The sequence below is a fragment of the Lathyrus oleraceus genome, chromosome 5, assembly GCF_024323335.1.
Source record: "Lathyrus oleraceus cultivar Zhongwan6 chromosome 5, CAAS_Psat_ZW6_1.0, whole genome shotgun sequence".
Taxonomy (NCBI): domain Eukaryota; kingdom Viridiplantae; phylum Streptophyta; class Magnoliopsida; order Fabales; family Fabaceae; genus Lathyrus; species Lathyrus oleraceus.
In genome coordinates, this window is record NC_066583.1 from 563,516,186 (window position 1) to 563,535,019 (window position 18,834).

Below are 18,834 nucleotides of genomic sequence, written 5' to 3' on the forward strand. Positions count from 1 at the left end.
CTTTCAAAACTCTTATGCGCATTTTTTTTGGATCTTTTTGCAGATGCAGGTTTTAATGCTTCCATTTGATACCTAGTGGGATTCCGGCTAGGTGTACATTACTTGGAACAGGGTAATTTGCAATATCCCAAAGGATAGAAATTGAGCCATCTAAAGAGCTACGGTGTTGCTAGCTTAAAAGACACTGAATTATGCTTGCATTTGATTCAGTAATATTTTATCCCTCCTGCTCCAAGGAGTCCCCGGACCTGTCGGTGTAAATCTGCTACATTGTTGACGAAACCTCTACTCAATTCCAATCACCATGACTACAACAGTTTTGGAGTGAACCTCACAAACTTTGTGCCTTTCGAGAGCTTTCGTTCTTCTTGATGGTAATGTGTCCCTTTCTTTTGTAGTCTTCGCAATCTTTTTATTCCAGCCTTTTTTATGCACATTTTCGGACCTTTTGCAGACGTGGACACTGTCACAGCAGCAACAGTTAATTCTAACAAAAATGCATCAGCTATATTGCTTAAGAGGGAGCCTTGATTCGGAAGCTGGTATAACGGGATTTGCAAGTGAGAGGTGACCAAACAATCATCCACAGTAGCCTTTGAACTTAACACAGTACTCAAATCTAGTATGCAGTTTATATTTTCTTCAGGAAAGTCGAATGATCTTATCACAACTTCGGTATTAACACGATATTCTATTTTGCTTCTAGGCTCAAAAGGGGCGGTCGGACGGACTTGAAGCCAAAGTAACAACAATCATGCCTCGTAGTTCACATCATGCCGACATTTACTTACGGTAGACTTCTTCTTTGCCCATGCCAATCCAATGCATCGAAACTTGGTAAATTTGGGTAAATTTATGCAGAAACTCATTGTGTTTTGATGTTGCAGGAGGACATACTGAGTTTGGTTTGTGAGCATAAAGGTTGGAAGCACCTGCTGGCATGTCCTTTTGCTATGAGAAGTATCACCATCATATATACCAATATTTAAGTCGGCATCAAATTCTTTTGTCACGTGTAACAAAGACCTTAGTTGATCTTGAGCTAATGCCTTTTGTTGGAAATATGTACAACGCACACGAGGATGAATTCTTAAGCAACTCTTCTAGAACAAGCAGGTCGTAGCAAACAGATTTGCCACTTGACGTCATTGTAGCCACAACAACATTGTTTCATCAAAATTTTCTCTACCAACCGCAGCATCTCTCTCTGCAGTATTTTTGCAAGCTATTTCTGTAATCATAATAGTAATAATAATCTTCACATTCCATCATTATCCATTGGAAGGTCCATCAATTTTTCTCCTTTTAGTATTTGGACTATGTCATGTAGCATAAAAGCTAGTGTAGGATTGGGACCTTTTTGTAAGAACAACATGTAATGTCACATTTTAGTATCAATGCTTATTCTCATGGATAAATACTAGCAATGTATTGATATGGAATTGTTTGTCCTTTGGAAGATGACTTTGTAATTCATGACAATGTTGTAATGCCATTCTGATTTTGAAATGTACTATGGATATAAAATGGATTTTTTGGATTTTGATTATAAAAATGGATGTGGATTTCTTTGTAATAATCCAATATTAGTTTGAATATCAATTTAATTACTAATAAAAAATCAGCAAAAAACCGAATTAAAAACAAATTAATCTATAATTCATTTAAAATTACTTGGATATCAACTCTAACATTCATTTGGAAATAAAAATCGATTAGAGTTTTAATCATTAGTAAAAATAAACAATTAAGATTAAATTGACAATTGGAATTAAACTTAATTTGAAATTAAAATCAAATTAAAAATAAAAAAAAGTCAAGATATTAAAATCCGTTTTATACTGATGAATGTATGCAAATGCAAAAATAAAAGAAAAAATGGAAAAATTTCAGGATCAAAATCGGGGTATGACAGTTGCCCCTATTTAAGTATCTTCAACTAGAGAATATGAAGCAGGACACTCTTCATATGATCATAGTGGGAGATGGTTAAATACTAAGAAGACCCGGATTTTGATCCTGAATCCCTATGACATGATGTGATATGATATGATATGATATGATATGCATGGATGATATGCGTGGATGCATGATTCTTTTTTTTAATTTTCTTCCCTGCTAGGGATATGGTGGACCCTTGACAGGAGATGCTACTGGACAGACCAATATGTGGGGAATACTGATGATCCACAGGAAGACAGACAAATGGGGTAAAAAACAACTTGCTGGGGAAACAGTCTTGTTGGAGAATCAGACACACACTGGGGATTATTCAAAGTGAGATTTGATAAACAATATTCAGAGTACAAGTAAGTTCACACATGACTTACCGAACCCGAATAAAGGAAAAGATGCTACAACAGGTTCATATATGACCTGACAACGCTGGGGAATAATCAAGGAGAAAACTCTTCAGAACAGGTTCATGTATGACCTGACACCGGAATAAGGGTTCAACAACAGGTTCATACATGACCTGAATGGTATTGAACAAACAGAGAAAAATCTTCAGAGCAGGTTCAAGTATGACCTGACACCGGAATAAGGGTTCAACAACAGGTTCATACATGACCTGAATGGTATTGAACAAACAGAGAAAAATCTTCAGAGCAGGTTCAAGTATGACCTGACACCGGAATAAAAAGGTTCAACAACAGGTTCATACATGACCTGAATAGGATTGAACAAAGAATCTTCAGAGCAGGTTCAAGTATGACCGGACCCCGGAATAAAAAGGTTCAACAACAGGTTCACATATGACCTGAATAGGATTGAACAAAGAATCTTCAGAGCAGGTTCAAGTATGACCGGACCCCGGAATAAAAGGGTTCAACAACAGGTTCATATATGACCTGAATAGGATTGAACAAAGAATCTTCAGAGCAGGTTCAAGTATGACCGGACCCCGGAATAAAAGGGTTCAACAACAGGTTCATATATGACCTGAATAGGATTGAACAAAGAATCTTCAGAGCAGGTTCAAGTATGACCGGACCCCGGAATAAAAAGGTTCAACAACAGGTTCACATATGACCTGAATAGGATTGAACAAAGAATCTTCAGAGCAGGTTCAAGTATGACCGGACCCCGGAATAAAAGCTCAACAACAGGTTCATACATGACCTGAATAGTATTTATCAAAAATTGGAAAAACTCTTCAGAGCAGGTTCAAGTATGACCTGACCCCGGAATAGCAACAATTGGACTTGAAAATGACCGGGAAAACCGGATGTTGGTTTAGGGATACCAAAGACAAGCTGGAATTAGAGGTCAAAGGATCTAGGATCGACAACAAGACCTGGGTCAATGCAAAATGAGCACGAAGTACATTTCGGCTATGCATGATTTGCATTTCCTTTTATGCATGATATATGAATGATCATGATTATGAGAATGCTGACACTTGGCAGACTGGGTGTTTGTAGAGACAGAGATTCTGATTCATCAACACCAATAACTCATACTCGTGCAATTAACAGGCGCATCCAAGGGAGAAACTATCATGATTGACAGTTATAAATAACCAAAGGTCCATCCTTCTAGAGGATTCATAAGTTGTATTCCATGGGGACTTTTGTTGGTGCTCTAGGAACATTTATGCAACCTCGAGGCTTTTCGGGGAAACAAATGATTTTCCTTCAATTTTCACATGTATCAAAGTAAATTTGTTCTAAGTTTCAAAATTCTTTTTCCAAGTTTCAAAACTTCATTATTAACAAATAAATGACATTTTGCATAACAAAGAAAAGCGTAGATGAACACAAATTGACAATGATTAGGAAAACTTGTATTTTATTCCAGAATGGTAGCACACCAATGGCGTAGCTCCATAGAGTGTTACATTTTTTTGAAAATGGCAATAAGGAAAGGTTTACATTGAATTCAGTGACCACTAACATCCTTAATAGGTATGATTCCCCCAAAACCTTGCTTCTAAGGGGAGAAACTGGATTAATCTTCCACTTCAAATTCTTCAGTGTAAATCAGTAACAACTGATGCAGTTTATGCCTTTATGCCCCTAACTTTTGCCTGGATCGCCCTTTCGGGTTTTCAATCCACCGAGACGCTCTTTTTGCCTAAGTCGCCTTTTCAGGTTTTCAACTTAGCGAGCTACCAATTTTTATTCATCCCTAACTTTTGCCTGGACCGCCCTTTCGGGTTTTCAGTCCACCGGGATACCCTTTTTTGCCTAAATCGCCCTTTCAGGTTTTCGATTTGGCGGGTTTTTATTAGGCATAGTATTTTTTAACCGCATCAGAGTTCACGGGGTGTGAGAGTTCCTCATCATCCATAGTTGTGAGAATCAAGGCACCTCCGGAGAAAACTTTCTTCACAACATATGGGCCTTCATAATTGGGAGTCCACTTCCCACGTGAATCCTTGTGTATTGGCAAGATCTTCTTAAGTACGAGGTCTCCTTCTCTGAATTCCCGAACACGTACTTTCTTGTCAAAAGCCCTTTTAAGCCGTTTCTGGTATAATTGTCCATGGCACAAAGATGTCAATCGCTTCTCATCTATGAGGTTCAACTGATCAAATCTATTTTGAATCCACTCAGCCTCTTCTAGCTTGGTTTCCATCAAGATTCTCATTGAAGGTATCTCTACTTCAATTGGGAGAACTGCTTCCATCCCATATACCAAAGAGAATGGGGTTGCCCCTGTTGAAGTGCGGACGGAAGTCCGATATCCATGCAATGCAAAGGGTAGCATCTCGTGCCAATCCTTATAGGTTTTCACCATTTTCTGCAGGATTTTCTTGATGTTTTTATTAGCGGCTTCAACAGCGCCATTCATCTTTGGACGATATGGTGAAGAGTTATGGTGCTCAATCTTGAAGCTCTCGCATAATTCCTTCATGGTCTTATTGTTCAGATTCGTCCCATTATCTGTGATGATCCGGCTTGGAATTCCATAACGGCAAATGATCTCTTTCTTGAGAAACCGTGCAACCACTTGTTTTGTCACATTAGCATAAGAGGCGGCTTCCACCCATTTGGTAAAGTAATCAATGGCAACCAGGATGAAGCGGTGACCATTGGAAGCTTTAGGCTCGATGGCGCCAATCATGTCGATGCCCCACATTGAGAAAGGCCAAGGTGACGTCAAAACATTTAGTAGGGTCGGAGGCACGTGTACCTTGTTGGCATAGATTTGGCATTTATGACATTTTCTAGCATAATTGAAACAGTCGGATTCCATGGTCAACCAGTAATAACCAGCTCTCAAAATCTTCTTGGCCATGGCATGCCCATTGGCATGAGTTCCAAAGGATCCTTCATGAATCTCCTTGATCAACAGGTCTGCTTCACGTCCATCCACGCATCTGAGCAGAATCATGTCGTGATTTCTCTTGTACAACACACCATTGCTTAAGAAGAATTTAGATGCTAACTTCCTCAATGTTTTCTTGTCAAGGGTTGTGGCATCTGTTGGATATTCTTGATTTTGCAAAAAGCACTTGATGTCGTGAAACCAGGGTTTACCATCGGCTTCCTCTTCAACTAACTGGCAGTAGGCAGGCTCAACTTTCCGCTCGATTTGAATGAGAGGTGCTTCATTATGGAATCTGACCTGGTACATTGAAGCCAACATAGCCAAAGCATCAGCAATTTGATTCTCAGTTCTCGGGATATGACGGAAAGTGATTTCGTCAAAGTATTTTATTAATTCCATGACATAGGCACGATATGGGATCAACTTGGTATCACGGGTTTCCCATTCGCCTTTGACTTGGTATATCACCAAGGCTGAATCTCCACATACTTCAAGGATTTTGATTCGGAGATCAATGGCTGCTTCAATGCCTAGGATGCACGCCTCATATTCTGCTATATTGTTCGTGCAATCAAAACACAACCTTGCTGTGAAGGGAGTGTATCCACCATTTGGATTCAACAGGACAGCTCCTACGCCATGCCCCATGTAGTTGGAGGAACCATCAAACATGAGCTTCCACCGAGATCCGGGTTCAGGTCCTTCATCGAGTCCTGGGATTTCACAGTCTTTCACTACCATGATGTCTTCATCCGGGAAGTCAAACTTCAACGACTGGTAATCTTCAACGGGCTGGTTTGCCAAGTAATCAGACAACACACTTCCTTTTATGGCTTTCTGAGACACATATTGGATGTCATACTCAGATAGTAACATCTGCCAACGGGCGAGTCTTCCAGTCAAAGCAGGCTTTTCAAAGATGTACTTTATTGGATCCATTTTTGAGATCAACAAAGTAGTGTGGCAAATCATGTATTGTCTTAGACGACGAGCGGCCCATGCTAAAGCGTAACAAGTTTTCTCTAAGAGTGAATATCGGGATTCATAATCGGTAAACCTCTTACTCAGATAATAGATGGCATGTTCCTTTCGACCGGTTTCGTCATGTTGTCCCAACACACATCCCATTGACTTTTCAAGCACGGTTAAGTACATAAAGAGTGGTCTCCCTTGAACAGGTGGAATTAGAATAGGGGGCTCTTGCAGGTACTGTCCGATTCTCTCAAAAGCCATTTGGCAGTCAGAATTCCATTCAACTGCTTGATCTTTTCGAAGCAATTTGAAGATAGGCTCACATGTGGCCGTCATATGTGAGATAAACCTTGAGATATAATTCAAACGCCCCAGGAAGCCTCTAACCTCTCGCTCGGTGCGTGGAGCAGGCATCTCTTGTATAGCTCGGACCTTGTCGGGATCTACCTCAATTCCTCGTTGACTAACAATGAAACCAAGCAACTTTCCAGATCGGACACCAAAGGTGCATTTAGCAGGATTTAGTTGTAGTCGAAATTTCCGAAGACGCTCAAATAGCTTTTGCAAGTGGTCTATGTGATCCTCTTCACTTTGAGATTTTGCAATCATATCATCCACATAGACCTCAATTTCCTTATGCATCATATCATGGAAAAGAGTGACCATTGCTCTTTGGTAAGTTGCCCCAGCATTTTTGAGACCGAATGGCATTACCTTGTAGCAAAATGTTCCCCAAGGGGTGATGAATGTGGTCTTTTCCATGTCTTCTGGATCCATCTTGATTTGATTATAACCCGAGAATCCGTCCATAAAGGAGAAGACTGCGAACTTAGCAGTGTTGTCTACCAGAGTGTCAATATGTGGCAAGGGGAAATCGTCCTTTGGACTAGCTTTGTTTAAATCCCTATAATCAACACACATCCTGACCTTGCCATCCTTTTTGGGTACTGGCACAATGTTGGCTACCCATTGAGGGTACTTTGCAACTGCTAGAAAACCGGCATCAAATTGACGTTTCACCTCGTCACAAATCTTTAAAGCCATGTCGGGTCTTGCTCTTCGGAGCTTCTGCTTCACTGGCGGACAATCTGGCTGTAGTGGTAGCTTGTGGACAACAATGTCAGTATCTAAACCTGGCATATCCTGATACGACCAAGCAAATACATCTACATATTCATGTAGCAACTTGATCAATCTTTCCTTGATGCTTGCCTCAAGTGTAGTCCCAACTTTGACCTCTTTCTTGTCTTCCTCGGTGCCAAGGTTGATTGTTTCCACTGGTTCTTGATGTGGCTGAAGGGCCTTTGACTCATGCTCGAGCATCCTTTCCAGTTCTTCTGGGAAATCACAATCTTCCTCACTCTCCTCTTCCACTTGGTAGATGGGGAGTTCAAAATTATAGGAAGTAGCGGGGTCATCGAATTCAACTGGTTTATTGATTATTCTGCATGTTTTTTTAATGATGGTTTTTTAGAAAAATGGAAATAAAATGCAAAAGAAATAAAAAATATTTTTGTAGTTTTTGAAAGGATTGCCATTTTAAGAAAAACAACAGATAAATGAACGACAAGAATTTGAACAAAATGCTCTTTATTTGTCATAATGATTTTTCGAAATTCAAAAGGGGCCCTACAAATGATCCATTAGCCTTGGGCAGAGCTAAGGATTTTCAAAAAACACAAAGGAAAACAACAATTACTTTGACACAGGAAAAACTTCTGGAATCTCAACCGCTTCCCAGTTTGTCAAGGCTGCTTCACACCGGTATATCAGATTCGATGTTTCTCCATCTTCAGTGCCATCTTCCACTGCACCAACTTGTTCTCCATGGATAAATCCTTTGCTCAGGAAAACTTCTTGTATGCTCCGCACACGGTCCTTTGCAGGGACCAGGGCTCCTCCGTTAGCAGAAGGCTTGTACCCCAAACCAAAACGGTCATTTTTCTCATTGACGTTGATAACTTGCCCCCAACCTGCAGGGCCCCCACTTTCAACTGCTGATTTTGCACTCTTCAAAGAAGCGAATGACAAACTAGCTTTCTCAACAGGATCCTTAACCTCTTCAAGTGTAGCATTGGATATTTCAAGGGCTTGAAAGGAGGTTTCTAAGGCATCTTCATCAGCCTCAATGTAACGGAAAGAGGAGAGTTGACTGATGATAAAGTCCTCTTCACCTGAGATAATAACGAGCTTGTTATTGACAACGAACTTCATCTTTTGATGCAAAGTAGAAGTTACTGCCCCAGCAGCATGTATCCATGGGCGTCCCAAAAGGCAGCTATAAGCTGGATTTATGTCCATGACTTGGAAATTGATGGGGAATACATGCGGTCCAATCTGTATCGGTAACTCTACCTCCCCAACTACTGTCCTTCGAGAGCCATCAAAAGCTTTCACCACAAGCGCACTAGGTTTCAACTCCGAACCTTGATAAGACAATTTAGCGAGTGCCCTCTTTGGTAGAACATTGAGGGATGATCCAGTGTCCACTAAAACTCTAGCCAGAGCATCTTCTTGACATTTTATGGACACATGCAAGGCGCGGTTGTGATTCTTCCCCTCCTTGGGCAGCTCTTCATTACTGAAGCTTAGAGTGTTGCAGGCTGTGATATTGGCGACCACTCCATCGAATTGGCCGACCGTTATGTCTTGGGTAACATGAGCCTGAGCAAGCACTTTTAGCAGAGCTTCCCTATGAGCTTCGGAATTCAGAAGCAAAGACAAGATAGATATTTTTGATGGCGTTTGGTGTAACTGATCAACTATCTTGTAGTCAGATTTCTTTATTATCCTTAGGAACTCACTTGCTTCATCTGTTTGCACAGCCGGCTGTGCCCCTCCCTGTTCTGGGGTAGGATTTACATTTGCAGCTCCCCTTGTTGGCTCTTGAGGGTTGACATTAACATTGGGAGTATAAATCCGACCACTACGGGTCATCCTGCTTGTTCCTGCGATATTGGTGATGTCGGTGTCAACATTCTCCAAAACTTCCTTACTTTCAGCAATTTTGGGTTTTCCATCTACAAACCCATCCACCACTGTTATGTCGTACTTCCAGGGTACCGCCTTGGTGCTCTCAAAAGGAAATGGGGTAGGCATACAAACTACCATGGGTGACGGATGAACAATGTCTCTCCTGTGATAAGTCACCTCAAATGGTTCTGGTATGTTAAAGACAGGTTCAATGACCGAAATTTCCTCATTAATGTTGGACCAGAAATTTGCAAAACGCCTTGATCCATCAAGTTCTGAATATCCTTTTGTACTACTTTACATCCCTTCGGCTGAATGGCACATTCTTCACAGCTATCGTGACAGGTATCAATCAATCTAGCCCTCACCAATCCTGCATGAAGCACTAGCAACGGAGTTTTAACATCCTCCACATTCTTGATTACACACACATCAGAAGCATCTTCGACGGCATTGACATCACCATGTGCTGGCAAAGGGTTGTTCTTGACATTGGGTCCGACGTCTCGAAAGGACAGAATCTTCTTTTCAACCAGGTCTCGCACAATATGCTTTAAAGCATAACATCCTTCTAAATCATGTCCAGGGGCACCCCCATGGAAAGGACAATGAGCATCTGGATTGTACCATGGCGGTAAAGGATTTGGTGGAGGACCCAAAGATCTGGGCGTCACTAACCTTTTTGTAGCAATGACGGGTACAATTCAGTGTATGTCATAGGGATTGAAGCAAACGGAACTCTACTTCTTGGCACCCTATTTTGATTTTGAGGATTTTGCGGACGAGGAGCCTGTGCCCTCGGCTGTTGATAAGCAGGTGGCGCGGGCGCTTGCTGATATATCGACGCTTGTTGAGCAGGAACAGGTTGATAAACTGAAGCTTGTGGTTGGTTAAAATTTGGTGTGACAGCTGCCACATACGGTTGTTGGACATATTGTACTGGATAAATTGGTTGTTGTTGAGAAAATTGGTGTTGTTTCTTCCATGACTGACTCCTTCTTTGGCTGGTTGACACTGCATTCGTATCCCCCTCCTTCTTTCTTTGAAATCCTCCAGGAAACTTTTTGGCATTACTACCAGATGTTTCAGAGGTAGTCGTCATCTTTCCATTCTTTAATCCAAGTTCGACCTTTATGCCCACAGCGACCAGGTCGGAGAAACTTGCAGATACGCTACTTACCATTCTTTCATAGAACACAGGTTTAACTGTATCCATGAACCAATCCGCTAATTCCTTCTCAGCCAGAGGTGGTTCGACTTGCGAGGCCACTTCCCTCCATCGTTGCGCATACTCCTTAAAAGACTCCTTGTCTTTCTGGGACATGCTGAGCAGTTGTCTCCTATCTGGGGCCATATCCATGTTATACTTGTAGTGTTGGATGAAGGCATCAGATAAGTCCTGGAAGCAACGAATCCTACTCTGATCCAGGCTTAGGTACCACTTAGAGGGAGCACCCCTCAGGCTATCCTGGAAGCAATGTATCATGAGCTTGTCGTCCTCTACATGCGCAACCATTTTTCGATAATACATAATAAGGTGACTCTTAGGACACGAGTGGCCCTCATACTTATCGAAATCTGGGGTCTTGAACTTCGTAGGAATCATAAGACCTGATACCAAGCACATCTCCTTAGCGGTAGCACCAAAGACTTGGTCACCTTCCATAGCTCTCAATCTCTTCTCCAGCATCTGGTAATTCTCCTTCATCCCTCTTAGGTCTTCTTGCCTTTCCTCATCTTCATCTGAAAAGTCTGGAGCATGTTGCTGGTCCTCAAAGTAAGGTTGCACATGCGCCCTGACGAGAGGAGGTGCGAACGTGTGAACCACTGGATGGTTTTCATTGATGGTCGGTAGAGGAGCTGTCTGCTGAGCAGGTGGTGCAAAACCAGGGGCGCCTTCAACTGTAGGCGTGAAACCGGGAGGTAAACCATAGGTTGGCCAGGTTGTTGGTACCGCCCTCACAGGTTGGGGTTCAATCGATGGACCTGCGATTTCAGAAACAACCGTTGTTTGGGTATCTAGCTTTGCCCTGATAACCTATAATATCTCCATGACCTGCCCCATGTTTCCACGCAGGTCTTCTAGCTCTGAGCTCACTCGCTCCAATTCATGCTCTTGATCTGCCATTCTTTGACGAGCTCTGGCACGAGTGTTATACTGGTGTTGAAAATTCAGCGTGAAACTGGAGGAAGAAAGGACAGAATGAGACTCTGTTTTGAAAATGCATGAATGTATGTATGAATGCATTTTGTTTGCAAAACTCTTGGTTAGTTTCAATCATTCATTTCAAAAATGTCACAACACTTGTTTGCAAATATTCAAAATAATAAGGAAATGAAACACAATAAAATGAATCTCAAAAGCAATTTTTCATTAATCTCATATTCAAGTTCAAATACAAACAACGTGCTCATGGTTTATGGGCTTTCCGGACCGTAGCAAGGTCGGTAGTTAACCCTTCTAACATTGCCTTACAAAACTTAATGAAATTAAAGACTTGATGCGGGGTGTTCTCTGGACACATGCACCAATCCGCCTCTTGCAGCTTCTCAGGTAGCTCACGCATGATGGAACTCGCAAATCCGGACAGCTTCAAAAATTTGCCTTTCCACTCAGTGTAGAGCCCTTGGAGATCTTGGATAATGCGCACGTCTTCAGCCTTTGTCACCTCTATGTCCCTATAGAGGTTTCTCCAATATCTGCATTCATTCAGCAACACCATATAGGCAGCATCCTGATCCCCACCTTCAAGTGCTTGGATTCTAGCATCGGCTCGATCCAAATGATGCTTCAATCGTGTGCAAACTCTTTCTGACTCTTCGGTCTTCAGCTTCTCACGTTCCAGAGCATCCTGATACTTCTGAATGGTATTCTCCAGCTCACGAGTACGAATCTCGGAAATCAACCGTGCTTCCCTTTTCATCTCAAGGGTCAGCTCCAGAGTCTTGTTGAGTTTTTGAATCCGGAGTAAAGCTCTATCCAACTCCTCTTCCTTTGATTTGAACACAGATTTAGTGCTATAGAGTGCTTGTCCAAACTTTTCTCTCCTTGCTTCAGACTCTCTGGCTCTCTTATTGGAGACTTCAAGCTCTTTGTCCTTCTTTTGTTGATCGTCCTTCAAGTTCCCATTCTCTATCGAGACTCGGCCAAGCTTGATTCTCAAATCAGCATTTTCCAACTCCAACTCCTTGATACGGGCATTGAGCTCCTCCACATCTTCAGGTAATATGGGCTCTGGCTCAGGAACCAATGGATAGATAGAAGGATCAAATGGATAAGGGAGTTTAATCATCTGAACCCTTTCTCTAACCCAACAAGTGTAAGGCTCTCGGGCAATGACATTTCTCTTACCCAACTCCTTACCCTTTCTGATGACTGCTTGCCAAGACCTCTTGATCTTTTTCACCATGGGATGATCCGCTTCAATACCATGTAAGATGAAAGGCTCTAGAGCTTCAGCTTTTGGAGGGCCATTCATAGGGTATCCATGCTGCCTTAGAGATAACATGGGGTTATAGTTGATGCAACCCTTGGTTCCTATCAACGGCACATTGGGGAAGTCTCCAATGCTGACAATCACATTCTCAGTTTCCCAATCCCTGATATACCACTTAACATGACTAGAGGTGAGGGAAGCTAACTTCTGGAAAGGCTTGAGTTCCTTGGAGACAAAAGGACCTTCTTCGGGCATATGGGATCTGAACCAGGCATGTAGCAACTGTGCGCAACATAAGACAATTCCTCCCTTCCTCTCATGACGATCATGGAGAGTGTAGTAGAGATCTGCCAAGAGGAACGGTACAGGGTTACCAGAGAGGAAAATTCTCACCGCCAGGTGGTCCACGAAATGGTCAATATTTGGGAAGAGGACTATCCCATATATCAACACGGCTAACACAGCATAGAAGGATTCCCAATCTCCTTCTTTTTCCATCTTCTTGGCCTGATCTTCCAAGAACTTCCTAGAAAAACCACTGAAAGGTCCTTTCACATCCCAATTATCCACGACTTCAGAAACTTTCAGACCCAAAGCTGAAACTATTCTCTTGGGAGGAATATCTTCATCAAGCTTAGGAAATGGATAGTGATCCTTCAAATTCCGGCCTATGATCCTCTCAACCTCCTCCAAAGTAGGAGCCAACTGGAAGTCAGAAAATGTGAAACAACGTAGAGGTGGATCATAGAACTGAGCAATAGTCACTGCGGTCATCATGTCCATCTTCTCATTCAGGATGTCCAGAATTCTTCCATAGTTTTGTACGAAGCGGTTGAGTTTGAGTGGTGTTATTTTGGCACTCAACTTCTGTAGGCTGGTAAGGTCCACGTTCTTGTATTTGAACTGAAAAGTACCCCTTCTCTCAGGATTCATCTTGCTAACAAGTCTTGGATTCCTGAAATAATGCGAAACAACTAAGAGTTTTGCTTTTTATGCATATGCAATGAATGAATGGATGCAATGCTTTTTTTCCTTTTTTTTTTTGGATAGGTTCAACGGTTCGAGGTATGGATAAATTTGATTGCTTTCCAAAACGGGGTTCTCACCGGGTATGATCTAGGGCTTTGTTACAAAGGATCCCCAGAGTCATTGATTCACAAGACTGTTTGACGCTTACGGGAAATACTTCCCGGTCGTCAACTCCATCAAGGGAATCTATTCTGGGTGAGGTTCTCGTACCGACTCTTACGAGGTATACACCTCGCGAGTCCGTACTACGCAACCATCGACTGGGTTCTAGACAGGGTACTCAGAGTCATGGATTCAAAAGACTGTTTGACGCTTACGGAAAATACTTTCCGGTCATCAACTCCATCTAGGGAATCTATTCTGAGCGAGGTTCTCGTATCGATTCTTACGAAGTATACACCTCGGGAATCCATACTACGCAACCATCATTTCTAGTTGGCCAAAGGTTTAATGTTCTAAAAGGTCCTTAGAGTCATGGACCCCTTTGAAACATCGACGCTTACGAGGTATACACCTCGGGCGACAATATTTGCAAAAGAATCTACTCTAAGTGAGGTTCTCGTACCGACCCTTACGAAGTATTCACCTCGGGAGTCCGTACTACTCAACCATCGTCCAATCTTATGTGTTTTTTCACTCTAGACTCGGGTGTAGAGTCTTTCCCACATGGTTTGCAATCAAATACCCAAGTACCAACAATCGCAATAGAACCAACATACAACATATATCAATATAACAATAAAGATATTAAAAGCAATAAATAAGGGAAAAGCCATAAAATTAAACAAACAAAGGCACACAAACGTCCTAACTAGGCTTGACTCGCTTAGGGATTTGATTGTTCTCCCCAGCAGAGTCGCCATCTGTCGCACCTCGAAAAAAAATGGGGATACGACTTCAAAGCGGAGCGCGATCGCACGCTCGCAATGATGGACTGAACAGAGTCGCCACCGAACTTTATTTATTCCTAAAAAGGAAAGGGGAAATATCGATAAAACCCAAGACAAAAGAAAGGATAAGATATGGTCATCGCAACCAATATCAGGGTTCGGGAGTCGATTACGCAAGGGGAAGGTATTAGCACCCCTCACGTCCGTTGTACTCAACGGGAACCATTAGGTCAGTTGTGTGCATTAATGTTAGTTTGAAATGTTAGGCTTTTCAATTTATTAGGTGGGAAAGAAAGAATAAAAGAAAGGAAAATGTTTTTGGATTTTTGACGAAGGACTAAACCTAAGTTTTTTATTAGTGGGCCTGACAAGATTTACAAATCCTGCTCCTACGTATCTCAAAAGAGAAATCAAGGCTTACGTAGTTCTGGGTAGAAAAATGTTTGTTTGTTGGTCGATTTTAGCGAAAACTATACTGTATTAATCGACAAAAACATCGTTTTACCCAAAACAGATGAGGAGTGGATGCATACCACACATCGAACGGATTTATAAATCTACATTCGGAAAAGCGTCATTTATCTCTACTCAACAATCGTGGCCGAAACATTGTTTTGTATCACTTAAGACAAGATACCTTTCGTTTACGAAAAAGGTTTTTGATTAATCGCACGACGGCGAGAAAGAGTTTGATTGGTTGGATGTATTTTGAGTGATGGCGAGAACTTGGATGAGCGAGATATACATCTCGAATCCTAGCCTCAGGAGTGCATGGTATACACCATGTTCCATTTCCATCTTTATTAAAAGAGTTTAAGATAGGAATTAGGTATTTTGGAATTTGATTGTGAAGGGGTTTGAAGAAACCACATTGACAATTTTAGGCGATGGCGAGAGTTAAGATTGGCGAGGCATACGTCTCGAATCTTAACCTCAGGAGTGCATGGTATACACCATGTTCCATTTCCACCTTTATTGAGAAAGTGTTAAATAAGAATTAGGTATTTTGAGTTTTGTTGTGAAAATGACTTGACCTAGATCAAGTATTGATGGACGTTTAAGAGAAATTTGAATGAGTGTTTGAAAGAAAACAAAGTGGATAAACTTGAATGATGGCGAGAGCTAGGATTGGCGAGATATACATCTCGAATCCTAGCCTCAGGAGTGCGCGGTATACACCACGTTCCACTTCCATCTTATTGAAAAAGTCTTAACTATGAATTAATATTTTTTGAGTTTTTATTAGAAAAAATGGCTTGACGTTGGATCAAGCGTTTGATGAAGTTTTTTTTTTGAAATAGGATGGAATAGAAAGGAGAAATGAAATGGTTTGTTTATTGAGAAAATACTCGACGTTGGATCGAGTCATATTTTTTTGTATTTTTTGAAATTGTTGATTTTATTCTTGTGTTAGTATTAACTAAACAACCAAGCAATAAAGAAATAAAATAGTACAAAATTATTACACATCGGGGGAGTGGGGTACATTTTGTCAAATGGGGATTCAAAATCATGAAATAATTAAATCGGGCCCAAACAACAAATAATGCATGAGTGTAAGTGCAAGAGAACCGACTCATTGTAAGAAAGCCCAAGAGTAAGCTATGTGAGGTTGACGGCGATGCTTAAAAAGCAATCGACTTACAAGGGTGTGAAAAAAAAAGGGCTCGATATTAAATCGAGAAAAGAAATGATTTTTATAGTTTTAAAATGGTTTTGCATGCATGATGGATGGTCATAAAAAATATTAAAAGAAACAAAACGCTAAAAGACAATAAAACACTAAAAAAAAAAAAAAAAAAAAGAAGTGAAATACTAAAAGAAAAAGAAATACTAAAAAGAAAGTGCTACATACAAGTATCAAACCCACTACTCTTGAAACTATGAAAACCACCCTCTCCACCAGGCCACTTACCAACTAGATGTTATTTTAGTACTAATTTTAAATATATAAACTAAGGTAAATTAAAAAAAAGATTAAAATAAAAAACTAAATAGAAAAAGAACTGTTAGTCTACTGGCAATTAAACCCAGCCGCATGGCTGTTGGGTTTACCAAGAGGAATAGATTAGAAAACTAAAACATTTATCAACTAACTAACCTAGGAAAATTAAAGGGATCTTTTTTCATAATATTTTTTTTAAAACTAATTACTCTATTTAATAATAAATTGAAAAAAGAAAATACAGAAAGAAAAACAAGAAATGGAATCGTCTCTCTCAATCCCTCTTCTCTCGACTCACAATCTAACCCACAGCCCTCTCTCTCAATCGCGTCTCTCCCACTTCGTTCCCAAACGCTTCGCTCAACCTCCCTCACATCCTCAATCGCTTCGCTACGTCTCACACCCAAATGCCCTCATCTCCCTCAATCAATCCATCCTCGACCTCAACCCTTTCTCTCAATCACTCTCGAATCATACAAAAAAACAAAGGCTGAAGCAAAAGAGAGCTCACCTCCGGTGGTGAAGACGGTAACGACGGCTCAACCTCGCTCCTTCCCTCTCCCAAATAGGTTTGTGTTTGATTTTTCGATTTAGGGTTCTGTTTGCTCCGTTTTTCCAATCCGCCTCCCTCTCTCAATTTTTTTGTCGTTAATTTTTCGTCCTCCGATTGATTTCTCTTGCTCTCCTTTTATGCTCCAGATTAGGGTTTTCGGATGTGGCCTCTAGAGCTCAAAGAAGAAAATTTCCAGAAGTCTTTTTGATGCTCAGAAGTGCTTTTATCTTGTTTCACGCTACACTTCCGGAAACGGTACCTTGAACTCAAACTTTCTCTTAGATTTTTGTCTCTTCCCTGATTTGGGAATTTTTGGAATTTAACTCTTTGCTGTTAATCTTTGTTACTGCAGTGAAAAGGTTGCAATGGTGAAAACGTGATTTGGTTTAATTAATTTTTTTTTGCAGATTATGGTTGGTTGATTTGTGGTTTCGTCCAATGCATCAATATCCATTGATTCTAAAATATTCTGATTTTGATGATTGTGTGTCGCACTGGGAAGTTGGGACTGCCAAAATGTTGACTGTTGAATAGCTGTGGAATCGCTTGCACGAGCATTGCTTTTCTTAACCTTCTTCAACTTCCTCAAGAAATACCAGAATTTGGATTTGGCACGAACTTCATTGGTTGCCCAAAGCTTCATGCGGTAAATCTTCGGGTGCTCATCGGTTTCCGTTGGAAGACCCCTTCCGACGACCCGGTACTGGTGAAACTTTGCCTTAACCATTTTTACGATGAGCAGCGGTTCCGATTGCGACTCGCCGCCGATTCAATTTTTGCTGTTTTGTGAATTATTGTTTGTTGCAGGTGAACAAATGGTGTTATTGCAGAAGTTGGTATGCTGTTTGCCACCATTTATTTTGTTAATTTTCTCTTCTATTTCCAAGTCAAACTCAGGCTCATGACTCTGAAACTCGGTTTTATAGCGGAACTCAGGATGTAGATCCGCCCAATTGGTGCTGTAACTGGCAGGAGTTTTATCTTAATGAACAAAAGCAACTGTTGTTGCTGTTGCTATTGTTATTATGTCTTGCACTTTCAAAACTCTTATGCGCATTTTTTTTGGATCTTTTTGCAGATGCAGGTTTTAATGCTTCCATTTGATACCTAGTGGGATTCCGGCTAGGTGTACATTACTTGGAACAGGGTAATTTGCAATATCCCAAAGGATAGAAATTGAGCCATCTAAAGAGCTACGGTGTTGCTAGCTTAAAAGACACTGAATTATGCTTGCATTTGATTCAGTAATATTGTATCCCTCCTGCTCCAAGGAGTCCCCGGACCTGTCGGTGTAAATCTGCTACATTGTTGACGAAACCTCTACTCAATTCCAATCACCATGACTACAACAGTTTTGGAGTGAACCTCACAAACTTTGTGCCTTTCGAGAGCTTTCGTTCTTCTTGATGGTAATGTGTCCCTTTCTTTTGTAGTCTTCGCAATCTTTTTATTCCAGCCTTTTTTATGCACATTTTCGGACCTTTTGCAGACGTGGACACTGTCACAGCAGCAGCAGTTAATTCTAACAAAAATGCATCAGCTATATTGCTTAAGAGGGAGCCTTGATTCGGAAGCTGGTATAACGGGATTTGCAAGTGAGAGGTGACCAAACAATCATCCACAGTAGCCTTTGAACTTAACACAGTACTCAAATCTAGTATGCAGTTTATATTTCTTCAGGAAAGTCGAATGATCTTATCACAACTTCGGTATTAACACGATATTCTATTTTGCTTCTAGGCTCAAAAGGGGCGGTCG

At 41.1% G+C, this 18,834-nt stretch overlaps 1 protein-coding gene and 1 long non-coding RNA gene across 2 annotated transcripts; one reads left to right on the plus strand and one right to left on the minus strand.

Annotated features, from left to right (window-relative positions):
* The first annotated feature begins 760 nt into the window (after window positions 1-760).
* LOC127083207 (uncharacterized) lies at window positions 761-1,442 on the plus strand. Its single transcript, XR_007788336.1, has 2 exons — window positions 761-792; window positions 888-1,442. It is a non-coding gene; the product is annotated as an uncharacterized LOC127083207 (long non-coding RNA).
* A 2,800-nt stretch (window positions 1,443-4,242) lies between these two features.
* On the minus strand, window positions 4,243-17,803 carry LOC127082076 (uncharacterized; the record flags this gene model as incomplete). The annotated part of the gene is made up of 10 exons (XM_051022302.1): window positions 17,648-17,803; window positions 12,575-13,346; window positions 11,752-12,457; window positions 10,662-11,252; window positions 9,054-9,385; window positions 8,245-8,423; window positions 5,940-7,434; window positions 5,220-5,864; window positions 4,754-5,117; window positions 4,243-4,645 (listed from the first exon to the last, which is right to left on the minus strand). Coding segments are annotated over exons 1-10 (5,643 nt in total), but the record flags the coding sequence as incomplete, so codon positions are not given.
* Window positions 17,804-18,834: the final 1,031 nt, after the last annotated feature.